This window comes from Eutrigla gurnardus, assembly GCF_963514095.1.
Source record: "Eutrigla gurnardus genome assembly, chromosome: 5".
Classification (NCBI taxonomy): domain Eukaryota; kingdom Metazoa; phylum Chordata; class Actinopteri; order Perciformes; family Triglidae; genus Eutrigla; species Eutrigla gurnardus.
In genome coordinates, this window is record NC_139919.1 from 18,752,765 (window position 1) to 18,779,467 (window position 26,703).

Here is a 26,703-nt window from a genome sequence, read left to right on the forward strand (position 1 = left end):
CAGTTTCCTGATGACGCTGTCATCACGGTAGTGTTCAGGTTAATGTGTTTGTATCATTAGAGTAGCCTTAAGCGCTGAGAATGAAGCCACTTACGGTGAAATCATGATCTCAGGAAACCAATGAGGCGCACAGATGAACACAAGTTCTCACCCGCCTCCGCAAAGACGCAGGATCAGATTCCCTGTAGTGGTAATGTAGTCTGATTGCTTGCAGGTGAAAGTCAGTAATTCTTTTGAATTGTTTTTTTTAATGTTCATCAATGAATGAACTCTGAATGCTAAAACTGTAGGAGACGACAAACAATCACTTAGCTAGGTTACCTAGGTGCTAGAAACATCCTGATGAAAATGATAATAGACAGAAGTAGTTTTCCCTGACAGGAGATGATATTTCATAGTCATTATTTAACAATGGCAGTCCTTTTCATGGTTAAAGCGGCAACAGACAGTGCAGAGATTCTGTGAATAACATTGAATACTGATACCTTATGCCCAGCATGTCTTAGGCTGCTGGCTCCAGCTCCACTTAAAATGCTCATGCCAAGCTAGCCAAGATATTGACATCCTGGTACATTTGAGCTCAGAGACTGAGCTGTTAATGGAGATTTAAGCCACAGATCTCCAAGCATGTGCATTATTCCTCCTAACCACAAGTCCCACTATTGACAAATGAAATCAACACGAAATGATCAGGAAGGGGAAAGTGTATTGGATGAAAGTAATTTCCACAACATTATACTATTTGTGTGAAGTATAGATGACAATCGCATAGATGGATGGAAGATATGACACACAAGTACAAAGCGCAGGGGGGGGGGGGGGGGGTATTGTGCGCAGGAGATAAGACTGGGAGACGGCAGAATAGAGAGCCCTGAGAGAAATTGAGACTGGTAGTTGTAATGAAGAGGAAGAGGAGGGGAGACAGGGAGGGAGGGAGGGAGAGAGAGAGCTTGCTGCTTGAACAGACATGCATAGTTGTTTTTGTGGATTTATAATTTCTTAAAACACATTTTTTTATCGGTTTGGTTGATTAAGAGGAGTAAGTAAATAAGTGGTTAACATTAGTCATTTGAACTCTTAGATACAGTCAGCTCACTCTAAGTGCAAATGTCGGCTGCTGACGTAAGCTTGCATTTCCTGTCAAAAAGTCAAATGTTAGCTTACTGGGAATGTTAACATGAATACTAGGCTGGGTATTGTTTAGAATCTCACGAGTCGATTCGATTTCGATTTGTTGGGTCACGATTCGATTCAATTTCGATTCGATATTGACTGAAATGCTTCGATATCGATTCGGTATCAAGTAGAAATACACAAGTAAGAGTACCAGATCATTTTTTCAAATAATTTATTTAGTTTCATGCCTTATGAACAGCCGTGGTATAACTCATAGCATGATAAAACAGGACACTGCTTAAACACTGAACTACAGTGCATGTAACGGGTTCACACCGGCCACGGAAGCTATGGTAGTAGACAGTAGTAGTGCAGATATACCGTTGAAATGCACATATTTGTTTATCTACTCTTCACATTTATTAAATGTATTGTCTCTTCCTGTTTCTCAGTGCGAGTTGAGATACACAAATATGATCGCATTTGTCAATCGTGGTATTTTATTTTGGAAATTGCTGTGTGTGCTCGCGTGTGTTTTATGTTGTCAAGGATGTTCAATAAGAACTGCGTGCTACATGTGCAGTCATTTTCAGCGCAGCGCAGGGTATTATTATTACATATCATTAATATTTTAGATTTGGACCCCAGGACTGAGGGAGGTCCACAAGCTCCAGCCCTGTTTGTGACCAATGGGTAACCTGTTACATCCATGCTCACTTTATAAAACCTGCATATATTGCAAGCATTCAAACTGATGGAATAAGCTTACTACATGTAATGCAGGAAGGTTGATATTGCCTTTTATTTCTGTTCTGTTGATTTTATAGTCTGTCTTCTCTTCTCACACATCTTAAGTCCCTTTCATTACACTCTGTTCACGCACTCCATTCTCCCGTGACATGTTTAATGTCAAGGCCGTGTATTTGTGTGGGAGAGTTACCGGTATGCATATGGAAAAGAGGAAATAGCCTTCACAAACTGTCATGTTTTTTGCAGCAGAGCAAATCCTCAAATATCAGATCAATAAATCATGCCATGCGATCAATACGATAAAGGCGGCAATATTGATTTATTCCCAGACCCAGGCTTGTGGCAGTCAATCCAGCAGGATATTAAAGCCGCTATTGTTGTTTTGAGGGACAGACATCACTGATTCAGTCTTGCTGTTTACCGGGGAGGCGTCAAAACATTTTGGCACATTTCATTATGTGATCTCACTGACTCAATATTAGATATTCTGAAGACATCCAGTCTCAAATCCGTCCAATGTAGCTCTGCACATATTTTCTGATTGGACATGCAGTGCTCTGAGTTCTCATTAATGTTCTCTCGTGTGCTTTTGTTTTTTTGTATACTGTACTATATGTTCCACATCCCTATTTGAGAGGGATGTGGTTTTCTCCACACTGCCGTTCACGAAGTGCTGTACTCTAGCATGGCAGGGGAAGAATGCATTAATGCTGCAGAGGCTTCATAAATATTAGATACGACCCTGCCTGCTTCTCAGTGCCTACCTTATTGCTCGACTGGATGCTAACGGAGGTTGGTGCTGGCTGTCTGGCTCATTCACTCCCAGTTACGTAATGCCTGACCTCATCCACTGCAGTGAGGCAAGAGTTGGGATTCCCTCCTGCATATGGAAAGGAGTCGTGGGGAGACGGGAGGTGTGAGATGGAAGGTTGGGAGGGAGGGAGAGAGGTAGAACACCATGCAGCACAAAGAGACAAATGTGTGGTTATTAACAATAAGGAAAATGGAAGGAGAATGCTAAATTAAATGATAGATGATGCTTCCAAAAACAATAATATCAGGAAATGGAGTATGATGTGTGGTGGAAACATGATATGTGTTATCCACTGTTCGAGTGGCTTATTATGGTAAATGGGAACAGGCGATGCACAGTGAATATATTAGTCAGGCAGGGGGAAATGAGTAGTTTCCTCTAGTCCTGAGGGAAAGACTTGCCTTTGCAGGACTGAGATTTGAATATGTTGCGGTAAAACGGAGTGAAGCAGATCCAGTTGGAACAGCTAAAGAAGTGGAGAAACAAAACAAATGGAAGCAGGTTGCATAACGCCATGCTGGTTGTTTGGACATCTCTTGAATTCAAATCAAATTTCAAATGTTTTTTCTGGTACAGTAGCAAAATTCATTTGTGATGTCTCTGGCTGTAAGAATGGACCACATTTATTTATATAGCAGTGTGGTCGAAAGGTGGTGAAGACTGAAGAGAATACACATAATGATACAGTACTTACCAATTACCAACACTTACCAATTTCTGATGAAAAGATCCCACAAACCTAAAAAAGGTGCCATAATAAATGGTCTCTCTATGTGGAACCCCCCCTCCCAGCATTATGTAACATAGGTCTTCTTTTGAGTGATGTGAAGAAGAGTGACTGAAAAGAAGAGTGACTGAAAAGACAGAAGAGATTATATGTATTTGATCATGTGCTCTTATGTAAGACTCACAGCTATATAGTCCTCTATACAAACTCAGTGTACCAATACATGTTTTTGCAGAGTAAAATTACCCAAAGGTGCTAAATACAAGCACTACACCTTCATTCTGAGGGCAATTCTGTATACATTTCTCCTTCCAATATCATACCAAGACAGTTTTGAGCCACGGTGTTAATTGGTAGCACAATAAAGTTCTTACATCTCTGACAGTAAACATCAGGCTTTAGTGTCAGTTCCTCAGATACAAAGAGGAAGAGCTTCTTGCCAGATAACATTTTCCACTGACATTTAGATAATCCTTAAGGGAGAAATGCATAATTAATCAACCAGAGAAACAAACTTGAGACTTAACCTCAATAGACCGGAATACAATATAGCCACAAGGAAATATTGTTGTTTTTTGTAATTTTGTGCAAAATAATTCCTGGCATTTACTGATATTGTTCATGTATAATAGTGGCCTACATAGGTGTGTTTAAAGTGCAGAGTGTCTGCAGAGATCATAGATTGGATAATATGGATGTAGTCTTTGTGACGCCACCTGTAAGTTTCTGCAGTGATGACAAAGCAACTCTAAAATAGGCAGAGGTATCTTAGGTGAAGCTGAGGCGGGCTTGGGTGACACAGCAGAGGATAGGAAGCAGCTAGCGACCTGGTATGGTACCCACCTGCCGCTTGAAGCACCCACACCCTCAATTATGCCTTCATTTTAAACCTTAATATAATACCGTGTTTTGTATCAGGCTGTTAACTTGTTTATTTCTGCTGAAAAATTGGACATTTAAACATGAGGGTCTATGGGGATCAAGTGTGGCCATTTGAGGAACTGCAGTTTTTGGCACTTCTGCATTGGCTTCATCTCTCAGCACCGGAGGTTGCCACTTGGCAGAGACTCTCGGAGTATATGTTCCTCCTTCCCTTAGAGGTAATAAGTACTTTACTCTTGGCACCTCACGATTCCATTAGATGCCGATTCAGAGGTCAACGAAAGCTTTTCCTTGTCACAATTATGACTTTCTATGAACAGTGCAATAATCAAATGCAGATTGCATTTCAAGACATCACGGCGTAGCGTTCTGTGATCTCCCGGCACTGTGGGATAGTATCCTACGTTTCATACAGCGACGAACACACCAGGAGTAAAGACTGTCTGTTGAACAAACAAGGTCGCTGCCGTATTTCTGCTGAGGCGACGTTACGTTCAGTGTTTACATGGCCGCTACCGTGTTAGCCTTTCTTAGCTCTGAGCGAACCGAACGCCAAAACAAGCATTTTTCATATTTTCGTATCGTCTTAACGGACAGGCTTAACAAACCATGACTTAGGACTTTTTACTAATCGTCGCTACTTCGGCATACTCTTTATCCGTTAATTGTAATTAAATCACAACATGGTTTTCGATAGCGACCGCTGCTGTGAATGCAACTCTATGAGACTCACCAATCCCCCTCTGGGTAAAGGTATAAACTCAGACAGGACGTCGTTTAGTTTCCCGGTGTGTCTGGAACTTCCACAACGTGCACAAAGCAGGGATTAAAATTAATGCCGTCCCGTCGTCCCGGGGACGTAATAAATTGTCATTGGGAGGATAAATATTCTAACTCGGGACGACCTCGGGCCGACCTCGGGCCAACCTCGGGACGACGAGAATTCTGGCTTACTACATTTTTCTGTTTAAAAGTTTTCATCACTATTTGCAAACCAGAACGATGGTCGGTGGAAAAAGAACGTGAAAAAACGTTTATGTTGTTCTATGAGACAAGTGGCAACAATGTTGCAGCCTGTTGCGCTGGGCTGTAAACTAACGGTCGCCACTCGCCAAATGCGACTAAAATATTCCCCTGGCGACTTAATTTTGGAGGGATACATGCCACTGGGGCGGGTAAATGTTTGTCCCGATGGTCGTGCTCTTGCAATAAATTATGCATGATATAACAAAACATTGTAGTAGCTGTAAACTGATAAATTATGACGGTAGCAAACGTCAAGCTAAACCGGTGATTTGTTGTGTGTCACACTGAAGTAGCGCCCCCGACGTATGCACTGGGAAAGTGGAAGACTGACAGGGAATGGCTTCAGTACGACGACTCGACGGGTGTCATGTTTTGCTCCGTCTGCCGGACACACACCAAGAAAAACAGCGCGGATATTTAGTTCTGATGAGTAATTAATGAGTGTTTCCTTTGTCACAGTTTTGCACTGTTAAAGTTTTCAATTTGCAATGTTTGAGATGAAATGAATGAAATTCAATTAATAATATTAAAATGTATTTCTAAATGATACTTTGGCCTCTTTTCTAAGCATGTACTGCTCTATCATACTGTTATCTCAATGAAAAGTACTGAAACAGATGTGTGCAACAAAAAGAGGCAATTTATTATTTGGCCGGTAAAAAATTTACTTGGCCGATAGATTCTTTCATCTACCGGTCCCCTTGGCAGGTGAGCCAAAAAGTTAGTTTACAGCCCTGCTGTTGCGCTCGCACTGCTTACCACTCGAGCTTGGACGAGACGAAGATATTACTGTCACCAGAGATCAGCTGACTGTCACTGTGCTAGCTACTACTACTACTACTACTCAATACGATGTTGCACTGGCTGAAGCCTAAAGAGTGTACCCAGCCCCAGGACATAGCCCTACCAGGCCCAAGTCACCCAGTACGATGTGAGAGTGATGGCGAAACAACTTTTCCCACAGAGGCTGAGGTAAGCTAACGCTATAGAATCACCACTCTCTCGTCAACGATAGCTGCTACATTGAGTCTCAGGGCAGAACGTTTTTAGTGGCTAACGATGCCAGTACGCTAGGAAACTAAGAAACTGTTGGAATTGTGGTAGAAAGATACTTTGATAACGATTGATACTTTAACCTCCCACAAATTCAAACATGTCAACACATCCTCTATTGTTATACTATTGGATTCTATCACTTAGCCTACTCTAACTGGTAGGCAGATTAGCATCGTCTGCTAGCTAGCCAACGCAAACAGCTGGTCGTATACAATTATCCTGTTGAAACAATGTAATAACATACCGAAACTGTATACTCACCACACCGAGATTGTTGGTTATGATACTCGACTTTTCTGGTTGTTGTGGTAAAAGTAATTATCCATAAGTTATCCACCATCAACAAAACAGGTAGTCTGTTAAAGTTTACGTTAGGGCTATTACCAATGACTCTACTCACTCAGCACAGAATGCATTAAGACCATCGTTTCTGCCCCGGTTTTGTGCAGGAGTTGGCAACCTTTTCTTTCCAAAGGGTCATTTTTGACGATATCAGAGACATTTTAATAACAATATAGTCAATCACTGAACATTATTAACCTTCTATTCAATATGCTATTATTGTCATGGCATTAATTGTTATGAAAATACAGATAGTCTAGTAGTGTAATGTACTTAAAGTAAAGCTTGACAATTAAATATTAGAATATTTTATTAATTTTCATATTTAGAAAAAAGCGAGGGGGGCACTAATAGAGTAACTAGGTGACTGAGGGTGTTGTTTTACCTAAACAAATCTAGTTTGGAATAAATGTATTTATTGTTATCAACATAATGTATTGTGTTCTTATTATATTATCAGTAAGTAACAACTCAAAATGTAGAAAAAGATTTTCGGGACGTTTCCGGGACGGTGGTGAAAAAAGTTAATTTTAATCCCTGGTACAAAGCAGTAATAGTGTTTATTCCGGTCATGGATGATGAAACATTATCTGTGTAAATGCAGCTGGTGCCGGTCGGATTTCTCTCTCAGCCGTGTCTCTGTTATGTGCAGCGCAACAGACTGTCCTAGGCGCTGCATTTCCGAGTTCTGCCTTTTGCTTTCCGTAAACAATACGGAATAAAAATAATCAATTTTTGACATTTATGAATCGATTCAGAATCGTCCACGTCCGCATCGCGATTAATTGAAGAATCAATTTCCCCCCCACCCCTACCCTGAACAGCTAAACAATAAAGCTATTGATTTTTATAAAACAATACAGTTGTTAGCTGTGACACTAGGATGTGTTTTTGGGCCCAAATACATAAATACAATAGAAAATGCAATAAAAACAGCTGGCATACACAACAGAGAAAACATTTCCTCCTTACATTATCCATAATTCACATCCAAAGCTGCTCTTGTATGTTATTAAATGGGGATTATTAATTAAAGTAATGGCTTTCTCTCTTTGTCTGGATTATACCAATGTTAATCTGACTCCCCTGACTGAGACTGGGATGTGTTCACTCATTGGTTGGTCAAAACCTTGTCAGGCTTTCGTGGCGTTGCGTCAACTAATTATTTTTTCTCCATTCAGTCTAATTACTCATTGTGTATTTAGTTATGTAATCTTTGACAGTCTCTGCATATATTATCTCAGATAAAACATCCAGATGGGCTGGTTGTACAGCAGCCCTGTGACATATGACAGGTGTGCAAATTAATATGTCATTATTGGATTTAGCAAAGGTTGCTCTGACCAGACAACAGGTTTTCAATAATGGATTTTCCAGCAGCTTTTGTGTAATTTGTTATACCGTGCGGTCTAATCTAATACACAGTGTTGTGCTGTAACTGAAGGGCTTCCACAATAATGCAGCTTTCCTGTTCTAGACGGAAGTCTTTGAATGGACAAATGTTTTCAAGCAAAAACAAACAAACAAAAAAAACAATAAGCAGGTCATATTGCTGTTGCGTCACTGGGTTTGTCATAAGATTGTTGGAAAGCAGCAATTGTGATGTGTAAAATTTCTTGAGATAAATATTTTGCAAACAAAATATGGCGGAAGATGAAGTGGAAATGTATTGTGAGGAGATTTACACATTAGAGCCAGAGAGGAGAGAGTAACGTTACAAACACAAGTTTGTTCAGAGGAGCAGCCATCAGTTCCCCGAGGCGTGGAGAGAGTTGGCAACTTCCTGATGCATGTGTGTATATCACTGCACTGAAATGGCGACTGCAAGCGAGTGGATCTGCTGTCAGGAGGCCAATGTGGATAATTTTCTAGCCTATTTTTGCTGCATAAACCCTGGTCCGCACTAACCAGCTGCCCTGCTATCAGAGGGATGTCTTGGAAGTGTCCATGCTCTCCTTATGTGAAGTCCATACTCAGCATGGGACTATGTGAAAATGTAATGTTTTTTTAATTATTTATGACTTTTATGGTTAAGTAGTGTTACAAATCATCAAAGAGAGAGAAATTTCCTGTCATGATTATCCCGGACAAAATAATTGCGATTCACGATTTAACCCCCATAATAATCAAAAATGCTTACAACTCGGGCAGCAAAACATACTGGAATCACTTTACTTGAACTTTTTTTTAAAATGGCAACATTGTTAATAAGCAATAGTTGGGAGATAAGATGGTGAGATTTTGTACAAGGGCTAATAAAACGATATAACGTTCGTGAAATTTCTAGTTTGAAGACCCATGCATTGTTGAGGCTACATAACATCGTATGGGACTGGAAAAACTAAATTAATTTGAGGTGGCTTAATGCAGATTTTGTTTTGAGTTACCTTGTTGTTAGCAGAGGCAGTAGGAACAGGATCTCAGTGTGGTGACCTGTGGCTCAGAACTGCTTTTCCATCCCCAGAATGCCGTGTCTCCCGATATCTCTATGATTAGTATATTCATATTTCTATTCACTTTAAAACTGTATAGCCATTGTTTTATTTCAAATTCAATGTGGTCTGCTGGATCAAACACAACCAAAAGTGGTGTCACAATCCCACTGTATTTCCTTCTTAGTTTCTTTCTCGGAAATCGCAAGTGGGTCAAGCTCCCTCTCTGATAAACATTGCACACAAGCCGGAGGCGACGCCCCAGTGGTGCCGCACCTCTAATGGAGGAAGCAGTGATGTCTTATGCTATTTGTGGTGGATGCTATCAATGCGCATTCTCTGGGCAGTGTGTCTTACCCATCGTTTCTGCCTGTCCCTCGTGCTCTGCTGTGCTGGTAGAGCTGATAAGCAGAGGTGCTAGACACTCTGCTCAGGGTAATCTGGTGAGAACGGAGCTAATGGCCTTTTTGTGGAGGATGATGGAACAGAGCTTGTTAGGAGGACAAATAGCAGCAGACTCTTATTTGGATTCTGGATTTGGCTCTCAGGGCACCAAATTATTGTGGGATTGAGAGGCCTGACACTTTTGGGGTTAGCAGTGCTGCGTTTCATTCAGTTTCATCAGTTTCTCAACCTGACTTTCATGAGCTGAAGCAATGATAGTCGGCTTTTGTTTTCCACTGCTGTCACCTGATAAACCTGTTGTTTGGGTTTGTTTTTTCACGTGAAAGCCCAGGCGTACAAACACGTTGTGTGCACTGGCTTTACACATAACCAAACTCAAGTACTTCTGCTGTTTTCTCCCAAACTTTGTTTCCTAACACTAGCTGGATGGATTATTTTATTTATCTCGCTATTAAGCCTTTCTATCCTATTTCTCTCTACTTTATCATATTTTCTTCCCCCTTTGGTTCCCTGTGGTCTCCTGCCTTTTTTTACTGTTTACTCAAGGTATGTCTCCAAACCGTGAGCAAGTACTAGCTTGGATTGGTCATTGCTTCAATTTCCCCCATCTGTTTGTTTTGGTATAGTCTATTTCGAGTTATTGGGACCTGTGAAAATTTACTAAAAAGCTTCAAGTTCATCATTTTCATGTACCCCTTTCGTTTTCAAATAACATTTAGTTTTAGTGTAAATTATTTCCTAATTGTCCGCAAAAAACTGATAAAGGAGACTGAGAAGGAGCAGAGGAAGAGACGCAAAGACGTAAATATGAGCTGCAGCTGCCTCTCGTGGGAGGTTTCCGTGCCAGCCAGTCAATTCAATTAAGTTGTCTTTGTCTTTTTCCGAAGGATGTAAATGCATCAATATTTCTGGGAAGCTGCGTTTGACTCAGTGTGCTTTATGTTAAATTGTGTGCAAAATTCAGGGAGCAAATCATTCCAGCTTGTTTCATGATTAGAGTAATTTCATGCATTGACTTCTTGACTGGCAGGTGGAAAATTGCTTTCTTTGCAACACACCTCTTGCGACAACACTGTAGGAAAAGGATATTCAAAGGCAACAAGACACATCTGTAACATCAACATTGTGAGGAGGAAGTTATCCCAGTGCAGTGTTTCCCACAGGATTTTTGGAGACTATGATGGGGGGGCCCATGATCCTCTAGGGGGGTCCGGGGGGAATGCCCCACCCCAGGAGAAAACTTTGAATAGATTTCATTTTAATGCATCAATTTGGTGAATTTTGAGAACCAAAATATGACCTATCAATTACTGACCAATTTCTTACAAACTGCTGTTTCTGATACAAATGTTGAATAGGCCTACTAAATGGGGTTGAGGAGTTTAAGCATTCAAGAAAAGATGAAAACAAAAATGACTAAAACACAGTGCTGAGCCTTTATACTATTAGTTTATTATGACTATTTTTTATTATTATTAAGTGGGTGACTAGAGTGAAGCAAGTACCAAGCGAGTACCAATCGGAATGTAGAATAGAGATGATTGACGTCAACAGAGAGTTCCAGAGAGTTGCCACTTGAACTAACCTGGCCATTACCAGCCAGCGGCAGTGAATTTTTTTTTGCCAGCCAGTAGAATTTAGCGAGAAAGCGAGTGACGGGCGAGTAGCGACGTATGTGAACAGGGCTATACGCACACGCGCTGTCAAACTCCGCAACTGAGGGGGACGCCTTGCCATGGCGACGCCTTGCCATGGCGACGGGGGAAACAGAACTTTGATAAGCCAAACCAGCCGCTTTTTTCCCCTTATAATAAGCGCTGCTGCCCTCCTGTTTAGGCCTATCATTAGAGCCGCTAATTAAGTTAATTTGCTTTGATAAAATAATTTTGGGCAAATATTGAGACTATGGCGGTGCGCTATATTCTCGTCAATGTGTGGGAAACACTGCAGTGGAATATTAAAGAACTTAATGATATATGGATTTGGAAAGTATATTTTGCAGCACTGACTGCAAGACTGGTAAATCTGATTATGATACATATCCTCTGGTGAAGCTGTAGAGTAAAGCAGGGTCATAAAGGGTTGTAAGTTGTTATTTATGAGTTTCTCAATGTTAAATTGTTAAATATTTTATTAATGCTTTCCTTACTATAACAATAAAACTATTTTATTGCTGACTTGTAGAGACTGAATGGATGACTGAATAATTTAGTAACCATTAATACAGTAAATAAGGATGGCAAAGCAGCGCCAAAAGATCAGAAAGTGAGCCCTGCCATTTAGTTTTACATATAAAGCGGATATCGAAACATTCATGTAATTTCTGCATAGGATGTTGCACTGAAACAGCAGTGATATGACAAAGTAAAGGATATGACAAAGATAGAGAGACAGAAATAGAGACCGGGTGAGAGAAAGAGGAAGGAAGCCAGCCAGCCGGTGCTGGCAGTGATAAAGGGTAATGAGTTATAGCATTCACAGGTACACAGTGCTCACATATATCACAGCTCCATCAGCTCAGCCTGATTCGTGACGGATTATTGCAGATTGATCTCACTCGAGATCTCAAATCCTGCACACTGTAGTGGCAAAAGCTTTGCTCGACTAGCGTATATAGGTTCTTTGGCTTTGTTTGTATGCGCATGGGGCGCAACATCAGGATTTGCATCTGCTCTTTTTTGGGGCTCCATGAAGACTCATTAGTCTGGCCCAGTGAGGGGTAGAATAACTGATTGGTTGGCGAGTGAGAGAAAGATGGAGAAAGAGGGGAAAACATATCCCACCATCTCTGAATAAGGCAGGCAGTCTCCGTTAATGAATTGTACTGGCCCTTGCTAATGAATGGAATCTAGAGATGGGCAAAAGGAAATGAAGGGAGTGAGGAGATGTCAAACTACATGAACGATGAAGTAGCTCATATCGGGACCTATATTACAGAGGCCTATTAGTTCTCCTGTCTCTGCTGGCAATGGGTGTAATGAGGCAGCGTCCAGAGACCAAATTGATGCCGACTCTATCTCACACTCCGAGGATGGAGAATGAGCTTATTGTAGAGTTGTGCAGTGCACTATTGAACAATGACTACAGCTATCTATTCAATAAAATGATATGTTTATATACATAATAAACTAGTATTTGACAAATTCGTTGCTGCTTTAAAAAGTTTTGCACTTGAGTTTTATTTCCAGTAACTTTAGAAGATGTTTTACCATTATTAACCACAATGTGTTATCTCAATAATAAATAACAGTTCAGTAAGTTTATATCTAGTAGGATTGTGCCGGTAGACGACGATTTTGAGAATCAACAATGGTCAGAGCCATCGCCAATAATGGATGCACATGCAAAAAAAAAGACAGTATTTGGATTGTTTTCTCATTCGTCTATACAATTATTGTTTGTAATATTACTATTATTATTGTTGTTATTATAACATTACTAGGCTAAATTTAACTTGACCCATTATAGTTTCACAATGGTACGCCCAGAATATAACCAGCACAAAGACTCCGTTCACAGACGGGCAAATATGTTTACGGAAGACAGAGTACGTGCAGAATGGATAACAGAAAGCTACACGCTGCTCATGACTCGCTTCCAGTGGGGATTCCCAGAAAGAGAACCACTAATTACATTTACATAACAACAACAACACGAAATTGGACTGCTTCTAGTAATACTTCTACTACTAATGCAAACTACTAATGAAGCTGAAAGTCCATGACGCCAGCACCAGGCCAACCCAAAAATGAATGATATAGTTATCCCCCCAACTCTAAATCTAAGTATCTATTTGTTACAAAGTTATGGTACCAATGTTGAGGGAGTTTTACACAAAAGAAGGATCTAAGTCAACAGGTATTAGATCAGTACTAGGTTTCAGCCAAAGCACAGGTGTCACCATTGGTTAAGGACTGAAACAGTTGGGTTGGTGTATCCCTCGCGTCTGTAGAGGAGGATGTCAATCCGCAAGATCTCAAAGATTTTCTAATTAAGTATTATTTGAACATTTTAGGTAACGTGCCCTTGAGTGACATATCCTACTAAATACTATTTTTTTAATGCATAAAATGAATTAAAAAAAAACCTTCTCATTGTATTTTCCATTCCACTACCATGAGCTCAACAATAGTATTTGGAGTCAATTTGACTTTATTCTTTGCGTCACATTTTGACACCCTTTACTCTTATCATTCCTGACATGCACTGTGGGCGACAATCAGCGCAGTGATTATGGACTAAACCCCTCATTATAGAAATTGCTCCTTCCTGAGATGATGGAAGCAGTTGGGGTGAGGGCTGGGGGACTTTATTAACAAAGTCTGTTAGGTCAACACTTTGCCATGCCATCATTCAGATCATACTTTACCAGCTTGTTTAAGCAGCAACTGACACGGTAATTACTACCTTGTGTCATGTCCTCTCTGCATAAACGGATACCGTATAGTACTGGCATGTTCTGATTTTACCGATCAAATGGGATTGTTTTTTTTCTTTTCACACTGGGAAGAGAAGATATTGGATCACTTTTACCACAACCAATCTCAAGAACAACCTTTTGGGAAAACTTTACTTTTTTACTTAGCAACGTTACTGAGCCAAGGCAGCGCTCATATCATGAGGACATGAGGGAAAGTCCACAGCATCGGAGCTATTTAAAGATTTGTAGCCTTCATCCTTTCAAATCCAAAAGACATATTGATTTATTAGACAGAAGCCTGATAGCCTGATAAGCCTGCCCTCCTCAACTCTGAGGCAATTAAAGGCATATTTTGTGTGTTGGTGTCCAAAGGTTTCAGGTATGAGTGTGTGTTCAGGAAAGAATGCAGCATATATCTTCCAATTCTGCACCACCAACCATTATAGATCCTGCCAACTAAAATATAAAGCTGCTCTAGCTGGATGGATTATGTTGAGTACATAAATAAGGAAATTGATAGGACAAAGAAGAAAGTCTGACCCATTTTAAAATAATATCTTAATATAAACATTTTATTCAGTGCATTTTTGTGTATACAACAAATAATAAACAACTGGAAGTTATCAGACAGCCTCAGTGTCTGCCTGTAAATGTTTTTTATCAGCTTTAGCCTGGTAGTTTGGAACACATCATCCAACGTGGGTTAATACACATAGCCTACATCATGCAGCTCTAGACCAGAATTTCCCTGCTTTCTCCCATGCAACAGATAGGTTCACCTAGTACAAACCACCTCAGGAGGAAACCAAGAAAAGAAAGCCTCCCAGAAGCATGTACCAGAAAGAAGTTATGTAGCTGAAGGGAAGAGTATCTAGCCCACAAAAAAGGGTCCTTTTCGTACATAGTCGTGTTTGTACATGCCCTGTGCAAGAAAGGGAAGATGTTCATTTTTATTCTTTTTTTCTTTTTTTCCACTTTTACAAATATGAAGTGTCCTATAAAATGTTAAGCCACCTAAAAGTCCACAGTATTCTTTTTTTTTAAATATAGAAAATATTGTCACCACAATAAGTTACTCAAACACATAACAAGCATCCTGGGAAGTGGCTTGCACCAGATTCCTATGGTGAACTGTATCAGTCAATAGAGGTTGACAAAAAAGGATGACGGGGAAAATCCAAGTATGACACAATGACACAAGCACGGAGGGAGGAAACGGATCACGAGGACAAAAGACGGAGACATTGTGACACAGTGGTAACAGAAGGGAAAATGGGAACACAGAATAGTCGTTTCATACATGTACCTCAGTCATCGAACGTATCAGCAAAAAGCACAACATCAAGCACGCTGCCAACTCCAAAGTGAAGAAATCACTTCCTTTGTCCATTGTTCCTTTCCCCTGCCCCATAAAATGTTTGCTTTCTTTCATCGAAAAAAATGCACAATGAAAAAAAAATCCAGCTTTGCCTTTATACTGGCTTGGTTTTCAGCGGCTTAAAGGGACACTCTTTCGTTCTGTCTTTGGTTTGCTGGAACCCCTTTCAATGAAGAAACAGCAACAAAAATACAGTACAACTGAACAATGGTGAGGGAAGAGAACAAGAGGGGACAAAACCAAACCAGTTATCAAATAAAAAGCTCTTGGCTAAATTCAGAAAATTGGCAAAAAACCAAGGTGCAGCTGTGGCATTTCTGAAAAGAAAAACGATAAACTGCAAGAGAGCCACACTGTCCCTTATATTTCAGGTCAGCTGAACATAGGCTTCATTTTCCAATGCTAGAGAGCTCAGTCTCTGAGCGTGTGCACTAGGACGCAGGAGAGCTACCGTCTGGCTGGCCACAATCCCAGCAGCACTAGGCTGTGCCACACCAGGGAGTTTATAGGCTTTGTATTCACAGAAGCATGGATGAGACAGAGATCAGGGCGTGTACTGTACCACTGCAGCCTTGTAGACCAGCACTATTACTGGTTGCCCTGAATGCCTACATGTCTAACTTCCTGTCCCTGTCTGACTGATGCATGAGTGCTTGGTATCTATATGAGCAAAGAAAAGTTATTGTCCACAGGAACAAGAATAATAAATGATAAGATAAAGGTGAGCTTACTGGTATGCGATCATCACCAAAAGAGAGTGATTAATAGGTAATAGTTAAACCAAAACAAAAAATGCATTTGTTTTTCTTTATGTCCAGAATGGTTTGTTTGCCATTAACATTATTACTATTGATGATTTTTTTTCTTTTTGATGATGATTGACCAGGATGGTGACTAACTGTTTTCTTATTATGGTGTCTAGGTATATGTGTGTGGTTTGTAGTTGTAGCTAGTCCTGAACCGCGGATCGTGAGATGAGTCTGCTTGGATTCACGCTCTGCTGGAGGTAAGGTTTCACTGTTCGGCCCCCGGCCTGGGTTTGGCTACCGGGCTACGTCGACTCATTCTGGCTCACGGCTTTGCCGCCGTTGAGCACGGCCGAGGCACTCCGACTTTTGGTGGGCGTGCCGCTGCCGGAGCGGGAGAACTCCGTCAAGTCATGGAGGGAAGGCTCTCTGTACATCGCCACTGTGGAAACAGAAAAAAACGGGGGAGAATCAGACAGACTGACATTTCCAGTCATACTCATCAGACGAACAGCAGCTACAAGAAAACAACAATTTCTAATACACAGATGGCAATCAAGTTTAGGTTAGAGGCCTGTTTAGGTTAGAATACTGTCGCTTCAGTGATGGTATAAGGTGAGACCTTGTAGTTCCCTACAAACTGCTGAATCAAGAGATCACAGCAGACCAGGTTGGTGCTGAAGTAAAGAGAATTTACATTCACAGCCCGGCATTATAAATTCAGGAGATGCTAGTGCTCCAACTTTGCTGCGTGTGCAGCATCGGGCCCCAATATGCATCTCAGCAGCTGCTTTTCAGAAGAAACGTCAGTAATCGGAATCTTTGGTTTCAGGATGTTGTCAACATCCTTCTGCCTAGAATGCTATTTGATGTTCATTCCTAAGGGAGTGTGTGGCTGAAACAGCAGACGCAGTCCTTCAGACACTTCACTTAGCCCAGCATTTTTGTTTACTGCAGCAAATCCAGAGACTGTCCTTATACATATCAATCAATGGCAGGGTTTCACTGGGAAACTGCTGATGATTGATCACCCGTCTTCTTAGCGACAGTATTGTATGATTATAGCAGTGAGCAACTGACCTCGGGATTATGGCATCACCTCAACATCGGTGCTGCTATTCATATTAAACATTAATCCCCATTTACAACCATCCTTCTCGTCATTTTTCACATTCCTCCACAAATCTCCTCCAGGTTTCAGAAGAGCCGAGCTGCCTTCTGACATAGGCGGCTCGTTTGTATCTTGCATCAAGAATATCCAGAAGAATTGTAAGAGGATTTTGCTCCTTGGGGTTGAATGACGTGGGTTGAACTTGCTTCATCCAGAGGAAGACGGAATGAGAGGCCGTGGGCTGAGACTCTCAGACTGGAACCAGAGGAGTAGTGAGTAATGGCTGCAGGAGATGTCATTGCCAATACGGAGACAGCTTTTTAATTGGTGCCCTGTAACACCACTGCCTCTAAATCTTTATGAGCTGCTGGAACAAAATCTCTTTTTTATTTCTCTCTTCCTTTCCCTCGCAAGGCTCTTTCCAAACCACTTGCTACATCTGTAATTTAAATTATGTACACTACTTGGTAAATATTATGCATTGCTGGATAGTTTAAAGTTTGTGGGAAAGAAGTAGAATTACTTTTCTCTTTAGGTATTAAAACAAATGGAGTTATTGATATTTCTCATTTTGGATTTGCAGCCTAACCTCAAAAACACTATAAATCTCCTTGTAGATAAAATACACAAAAGGCAGCTGAGAGTTATTTTGGGGAGTCTGTCAGATTGACTGTCTCACACAGCCTATATATATATATATCCTTCGTTATTCTCTTTTTCTCCGTCTCAGTATTTTTCTCTCCACATAAAGCAAGGCAATCATTCTCTGGCTATTGCTCTTAAGTGTGTTTGAGGCCCCCCAGATGACCCGGTAAATGAAAGTGAAAAGCTATTACAGTGATCTTGGATGGCAGACACAGATCCTTAATAAGATGCTGGCTGGAGGAGTTCCACCAAAAACTTTAACTCTGAGCTGGAACGACTGCCATTGCAATAACGGCTGCATATCTGAATGAAACACCATATTACTAAGATAGTTTACACACAGATGTATAATATCTATGAGTAAGTGTCTTTCCAGTGAAGAGCATATCTGTCCAGGAATATATAACCTTTTAATTGGAGATTGTGTGCTTTGATTTTCATTTAAAATGGAAAAAGGATTGCAATGATCTGTATTGACTGTGTCATAGGCATAGCATGTATGCCTTAATTCACCAGTAGAATTATCACTTTTTTATTCGATTGCTTTTTGAACTACCCATTTTTTGTCATTTGTTGGGCTTTTTGCTCTGCAAGCCTTTTTATTCCTTCCCGAGAGAGAAGAAATGCTCTTCTTTTATCCCACTGAAGTGAAAACAGACTTTCCCTGTTGACAGGTAAATCTGAGTCTTGTTGAAGATGAAAGGAAACGGTGGCCTTTTCAACAGAGCGAACCACTTCTACCTCTCCCTTCAGTTTCCTTTTTTCTCCCCGTTCACCAAACACACAGCTTTGGATGGGTGCGGTTCTCTGTCACGTCACTGTACTGATAATAAAGTCCCCATTCAAAGCATTAAACATGTTGTTCCTGCTGCTTCTGGCTGCAGACAATGGCTCAGCATCGTTGCCGTGTCTGCAGCGGAGTGTGACTAGCTAGAGGAAGCGAGGTCTCTAAGAAGAATGCTAAATGGCAAAGGGTAGTGAAGAAAGCGGCTAATTTAGTCTTTTAATAAAAGAATATCCGCATGGACTGGAAAGAAAATGGGGATGTTTAATTAGAGAAAAGGTAATGGTTCCCAGGGAAAGAAACAACCCCTTTGCCAACTAGAAAAGTAAAACTGCTGAATAATTAGGAAAAGCATCGCACTTAAGCAGCAAGTGCACTCAGTCAGAGCTGCTTGTTGGATTTTCAAATAGCTTCTGGAATGCTCTCACTCCACTCATTTGAACATTGGTTTCTTTTTCCTTCGAAACCATACGATCTGATACTCAACCTTACTAGGGAGAGTTTAAACCTCTCTCATAGCTCTTTTTTTCTTGGCACAACTATTTTTGTCACTTTTCATATGGCCAACCAAGTGCCACACTACGAATGCCTTCGAGGCACCATAATTCCGATATTCAGGCCATTACCACCCATCTCTATGACAGCCGGCTTTTCACTCGGCATTGGAGTGAAGCCGCTTGGAGCAGCTACATTTACTTCTGATGTGATCAGAGCAGGCAAACTCATGCAGAAAGAGTATCCACCCTTTATGGTGCGACAGTAAAATGTGAAAGGCTTACCTTTGAGAGGTTTGGGAAGGAAGTGGGCTGCTGGCTTGTTCTTCTTGACATGGTTGCCCTTCATGATCTCTCCTTCCTTGTTCAGACCGAGGTACCAGCCCCTGCCCGACTGCTGCTGCCGGTATATCATGGAGGAGTATGTCACGTAGTAGTTCTCGAACACGGACTCCTTGAATTTACACTCTGGCGTAAAGTGTTCCTGGGGGGAGGGAGGAGAAGATCCAGTGTATAATAGCTGTTGGACGGTCATTCAATGTCTCAAGAGTCTGTGTCACCTGGTATGAACAGAAGCAGCTGAAATTTAAAAGTTCATTACGTGAGAGTGCAACTTCATAACGGTACATTGCGCTGCATTTTCAAGTCAAACTGGGGCATGAAAGGGGGAAGACGTTATCTTGGAGCTCAAGCTTGAACATTTTTCTCTCTTGAGAGTCTTTTAGGACTATTCATTCCATTTAGTCTGGTGAATAATGTACCACTTTATATCATAGATAACGGTGATACGACAGATACAGCGGAGCATTAATAAAACATAGAGAGTATATTGTCATCTTGCTCCTAGCTGTTAATTATGTATGGGCGGTTCATTATCTTCCAGAGTATGTAAGATTTTGTTGGACACAATAATTGAATACGGTCATTTGACTTATTTTATTACACATTTAAGTGCTTACCTTCTTTTCAACTAAAATAAATGATTTGAAGTGTTCTCGCTAAGGTGGCTTTAATAGATTTACATACAATCTGTGTGCACTTGGGTTGTGCATGGAAGGTGTGTGTTCTCCACCTATCTTTCTATGTTAACCGGGTGCTTCATTATCTCTTCCACTAATGAACTGGCTATGGGGAGACTCCCCAGAGACGACGGATTTTGCTGTTCATCCTCCATCCTCCAAACCGTGCAAGAGTTCACTCCCTGTTTCTGTTTGGTTTACAATCCAGTGCCTATATAGGATTTGGCCATTAATGCTACAACAGTGTGGCTGCACTTTATTTCCTCTGGGGCAAAGATTGTGTGTGTGCGTGTGTGTGTGCGTGCGTGTGCTGAGGGCTATTAGAGTGTGTGTCCAATTTGCAGAGCTGCTTGAGCAGTGAGTCTACAAAACAGAGTCTAATCAGTTAGAAGACAATTCCCCCTGAGAGAGATGGAGGGACAGTGCGTGCTTGTCAGCAGTGAATTGTTCTTGCCGTGCTTTTAAGTTTTCTTCTCAGAGCAAGGCAAATACATACAGTATATGCAAAAAAAACACCTCACAGTAACACCGTTAAATAGCCAATGGGGCAAACTCACAATGGGTGTGACAAAGTGAGCTCTCAAAAAAGGATGTATGCCTCTTTCAGACCCAAGCAGGTCCACCCAGGGTCAGTCCTATCCCACTGTGATGGGTGTCAAAGGTGACTGTGAGATCACGACAAGCAACATGTCACTTCCAGAGAGTGAGTCATCTCTAACAGCCTCACAGTTCAACAGCATCACTCTTCATGTACAGCGCTAAGAGGACTCAGGTTCCTGTCTGATGATGCCCATTGATCTGCTATTGAAGATTTTGTGTACAATTCAGTTAAAACTTACAAAAGCTTTGCAGTCTAAAAGCAGTGAACAAGGGCTGGGCGGTTAATCAGTTTTATTTTCATTTACGATTCTGGCTCCCAACGATTATGAAAACAAGATTATGAAGATAAAACGATTGCGCAGCATTCTGTTTTGCAGTGATGCTCTCATTTTGTCTTATTTATTCTTCTTATTATACATTTCTTTTGCACTGGCCAGCTTTCCTCCCATCCTAAACACCCAGCTTCACTTTCAGCCAGGCTGTGGTATGTTTAGGTCGGATTGAGCCAGGATGATGCAAAGAGAGCCTTTGAAAATATAAGCACCGAGTGCAATATCTTTGGCCGATTGCTATTTTTAAATTTTTTATTTGTTTAAAGCAGACCAAAGACACAAATCCTAAATGTCATGGCCGCACAGGGGAAATGCTCAGCACAATCTTGAGGACTGAAGAAAGGTTTTGTTTGTATTGGCAATATCATTTCAAGAAAAAGGTTGTTCACGTATTAAACAATTTGAAATACTGTATAGTAGAAAAATGTGCTGTAGTCATTTGGAGAAACGAGTGCTCTACGAATTAGGCTATAAGGTTTTCATTCTCTTAAAGGATTGATAAAAGTATTACTATTGTATATGTATCAAATTCAAGCTGTGTATTGGAAATCGGTAACTGTACATCTGTAATTTGTGTAGTCTGACCTCTCATTTTCTGTATCTGTGGCTACAGTGAGATTTTTGTGCTTAAATCTGACTATTTGGTTTATTTTGGAAAATTACAATTAATTAATGCATTTATCATTTAAATATTCTTGTTTTATTTTTGTTTCTGTTGACCTCAAAGAGCTTAAAATCTTTAGCCTTGTGTACGTTGGCATAGATAGGATTTATTTAATGGGCTGTGCAAATCCCTAGGCCAAATATAGTAGCTGAATAATTTAATTATTTAAAGAATTCTGCTCTTTAGATCTTAGGGGGATACCATTTTATCATGATATACTGCAGTTTGTGCCGCATCCTCCTCTCCTACCAGCAGGTATTTAGAGCTCCAACCCAGTTTTTGATCAGTTTTCAGTTTGTTTGCAGCTTTGTTTCAAGCAATGTTGCATTCACAAAAGCAGTGTTTTAAAACATTTGTAACTTGCTGTCCATATTTAAACATAATAAAACATACAATTATGTATCACAAAAACATAATAATGAATTAATTATTTCAGATATTTAATCGTCTATTGATTTCCTAATTGTACTTGTATATTGTTAATTTCTTGACAGTTCTCTCAGTACCTCAACATCTCCGTTGCTTTGGGACTCTGATTAGCAGCAGCAGACTGGAGCAGCATCCATCTCAGTTATTCACAGGCGCGAGTGAAAGGCAAACAACGGAGTCCTGTTCTACCTCTAATAATGAGCTTATGTGGATTTGGCTGGTTACAATCGCCCTGGAGAATAATAAGAGTCTGATAAACAGACGCATACAGATACGGGCACATTTAGAGCCAAGATGGAGGGGAGGCTGCTGGCTGTTACTGCTGTATTGGATTGGGTCTATGGACGCTCACTCATACTGACACAAGGAGGGACCAAATGGCAGGGGATCCCCATTTCTATTCTAAAAAGGACTGTGATAGACAGAAACATTCACATTCTTTTGAATGGGATCCAGTAGCGTCTCCTTCAGTCAATCGCATATCTATTGTTCACTGAAACCAATCTCCCGGTGGAAAAAAAACTCTCACATCACTTTAATCATGACTCCAGTGCCAGATGGAGCGAGGGGAAATCACTTTTGAAGTAAAACGAAGGACACTATCTGCATAGAAATAATACAGTCATCTCCCTCCTGCCATGTCTCTATGGTAGTTGGGCTAAATGGACTTTTAATGATCCCATTACACTACATGGGCTTTTTTTTCTTGAAATATGCAACTATGACAAGTTCTTGTCCAAATGATGCATAGCTGGCAACCTCACTTACACAATGTCCAGGCAAACGTTTTTGTAAAAAAAATAAAATAAATAAGACAATGATAAGCCTGCAGCATTATGTGAGTGTGCATAATGCTATTAAGAGCCATGCCACTTTTAATATGGAACAAATTAAGCTAAAGGAAAATGAGATAGGCTCCAGTGTGTTTGGTAGGATGACAATTTGAGTGCATACACAACCCTGTTGAATCACCTATATCTGTGTCTGTGAGAAGATGTGTTCAAATGTTCTGTTGCTGTGGGCTCTGCAATACTTTTTGCTGTATTTTATAGGAGTAGAATAGGAAAAGGTCCATCGCTATACAGTCTGTGTGGGGGATGAGCAGTGATTACATTGAACTTTATAGACGCCTCAGTTTTAACCCATGTGGTCGGATCTGCCTGGTAGATAGGAGAAGTGAACAGGAGGGCAGAGGACTGAAAACTTCACCATCTTCTATTCTTGTTCTATACCAGCTCCGTTTTTAAAAAAGAAACCTAATACATTGCCAGTGGTGACATAGTTTTCTGCCCATTATTTACATCAATTTGACAATTAGTTAGCATTCATATGCAGGGTGCCTTACATATATAGTGTATGAAGAGAGTTCTCTTTTTCACCCTGGTGCCGGGCCAGTAATTCTATATTTTTCTTAAAAATGAAAACTATAATTACACTAACAGGACACCAGGATGTATCTTTTTCACAGCTTCAGATTAAACTTCATCTTCACTCGCGTTTCTAAATGACGTGACTTTTATCTCATGGGCAAAGGGCAGAGAACAGTCTTATATCGTAGCGAGAGGGAATCCCAGTTTAAGTTATCGCAGTATTGCCTGAGCTCTTTATGATCCATAACTGTGTATATGAAGGAGACATTTAAATGCTGATGAAAATGTTGAGTGTGACAAACGGGCACAGACACACACTGCCCATCTGGCAAACCTTTCGTACTCTATCATACAATTACACAATTCAGCAGCGGTAAGGGTAAACTGTGAAGTGAATATCGCATTAGCAAGGCAGTCGTGTCAAGAAAACACGATCGATTATGATGTATCTCAAACGGCATTCTGGTTGGCTTTAGGGGAGTAATTACACCCCAGCGGTGTTTTCCCGATCCAAGCAGGAGGAGAAATACTAGCATAATAGATCGGATCACTTCTGCAAAGCTAATGGCTGGATCTTTCACGAGACGAGCCTAATCAATGTTGCGTTCTGCTGTGTATTCAGCTGCCATATCAGAACTAAGATGACACCAATTATGCCAGTGGAATCTGGGCTGTATGCTGTTCTTTGCAGATGCATCAATGCTTGTAAGACTCACAAAAGCTTATGCTATGGCTGGCCAGGGAAGATGAATCTTCCTAAATCCGGCTTTTTTAATGTCCCAGCCTTTCAGTAGAGTGGAAGTGGATTAAAAGGCACCTTTTTTCCTTGGCTAAAGATGAAGTACACTCATAGTGTTCATTTGTTTGGGAATAAATTGGAGAGCTTTAAGCTGGTGGAAAAGACCCTCGCAAATACCAAACACAAATAGACACCCCCACACAGGGAACTTGTTCAGCCAGTAGCACAAATACACACACACACACACACACACACACACACACACACACACACACACACACACACACACACACACACACACACACACACACACACTAGTTAATGACACAGCTCAATGGAGTGGAACCTTACAGCAGTGGTTATTTACCAAAGGCATTGTGCTTGCTAAATGGTTCAGAAGTCATGGGTGTGAGCCAACTCCATATCTAAAAAGAGTGTACTCGAATCAAAAAACAAGCACAACGATGTACAGACTTCTTTGCTGATTTTCTGTTTCTATTGTTATACATGTGTGTGTATCTCCTGTGAATTATTCAGATTACCTTATTTTTTATTTGAGACCATTAGCTGGCACATAATGCATATTGAGAGTGATTTCATGAATGACCAAGAATTTGATGGGTTTTATGTCTATCTGCAGGAACTCTTTCATAGGAAGCATTACTATTGCAGAGATTTAGCTTGCCTGGCGATTTGGGTAAAAAAATAAAAATAAAAGCCTGTTAACCTTAATGATAACCTGATAAATATCTCCACCCAGAGAGCCCTGAACTCACCATTTTACACACACTTACACAGAGCAGTCTAGACGAGACTCAACTGGAGCCTCAGTGACTCACGCTAATTCAAATATGACCCACCAGGAAATTAATAACACCACTTCAAAGGCACCTCGGAATCTAAAAATACCCAACACATCTACAACATATCAAAAAAAGCTCAAAGGCTTTATAAATAGCCTATTAACTGCATTGCTACAGATGTGTGAGAGGGTTGGTAAGTATGTTTTTGCAATTTATTTTAGATTATGTTGACAGCAATGTTTATTTAACTGCAGCATGTATAATGCATAGAAACATGTATAACGGAGCAAGTTTTGCATCAGAAACTGCATAATTCCTCTCCTACTTTTGCAAAAGTAGAGGGGCAAACAGTACAAGAGAAGATAGTAAAGTAAAATACATATTAATTGGTTCCTTGTCTCCCACACATTGCTACTGATGGGTGAAGATATTTTCACTGGTGCATTCTGCCTCACCCACACATGTGCTCTCTCTCTCTCTCTCTCTCTCTCTCTCTCTCCCTCCCAGATGCATGTGAAGCTGTGCAGTTAACACTATAAAAGCCACTCAAATGCATCAGCTATCAAAGGAAACGCATCATCGGTTAAATATCTATACATTTTTCATTTGGTATTAATTGGTGCGTCAAAAATGTACATTGGCGATGCCTGAAAATGATATGAAATGCACGATTCCATACATGCACTGATGCACACAGAATAATAGGGAGCATCCAGATCCCAGCAGCAGCTCTCCCCCCCCCCCCCCCCCCTCATCTACAATTCGTCATCTGCTGCCTCCACAGTTGATTGGGAATCTCCCTGCAATGCTGACCTATTGGCTGGTTTAATGTATGGCTTTAAGACAGCACTTAACCATAGCAGCACTCCCAGCAAGACAGGCATTATTACGCAGCCATTCTACACATTCAATTCAATTCCCTCTTCCGTTTAGCAGAGAGAGAAAGCACTACAACCCATCCCCCAACTGCCTTCTTTCAATTTAACACACTTCCTGGATGTACCGTATTTGATATGAGAGCTGGGATTTAAAACAGCATAGATGATATACTGCATACAGCCAGCCGTATTCCTTTTTAGACTGAAGCTTTTATGTTTTTCAACATTTAAGAATTAACACATGTATATGGCACAAAAACAAATTGAATACAATGCAAATTCAGTGGTTAAAGGAGGAGTTTAGTATTATTTGATTAATGGTGGTCAAATTCAGATTCTGCTTGATGATACTAGTTTTTTTTTTTATTTAATCCGGGTTCCTTTTTTAAGTCCAATTTAATATAGAAAAATGTTTTATAGGTGAAATCAACATTTTTTCAGTAAGTATATACATTTATAGTAAATGAGTAAGTAGCAATTTAGTCAAGTTTATCTGCACTGGGCTATATACTGTATAGCATCTTTCTAATCAACAAAAGTGGTGTTAATTAATTTACAATTTTAGAAGCCAAAGTCTCAAGTAATTAGAGTCCTTTAGTTTTACGCCTTGAGCAGAGTAACACAGACAAACTCTAATCAGAACCTCGGAGACCATGCGGTTATATAGTGCTGTAATAGCACCTTAATGTAGGTCAGTGACCAATAGAAATCATGTGTACCTTCAACTGCATTCTGAATTTA

At 40.5% G+C, this 26,703-nt stretch overlaps 1 protein-coding gene across 3 annotated transcripts in view; it reads right to left on the bottom strand.

The window, feature by feature from the left end:
* Positions 1-14,545: 14,545 nt before the first annotated feature.
* fgf13a (fibroblast growth factor 13a) overlaps positions 14,546-26,703 on the bottom strand; it is an 81,146-nt gene continuing 68,988 nt past the window's right edge. For all 3 annotated transcript variants that reach the window (XM_084010050.1, XM_084010052.1, XM_084010051.1), the window contains 2 exons: positions 19,414-19,612; positions 14,546-16,536 (listed from right to left, as the gene is read on the bottom strand). In XM_084010050.1, the coding sequence (XP_083866176.1) occupies positions 16,400-16,536; positions 19,414-19,612 (336 nt within the window). In that variant the 3' untranslated portion in view covers positions 14,546-16,399. The remainder of the gene's footprint in view (positions 16,537-19,413; positions 19,613-26,703) is intronic.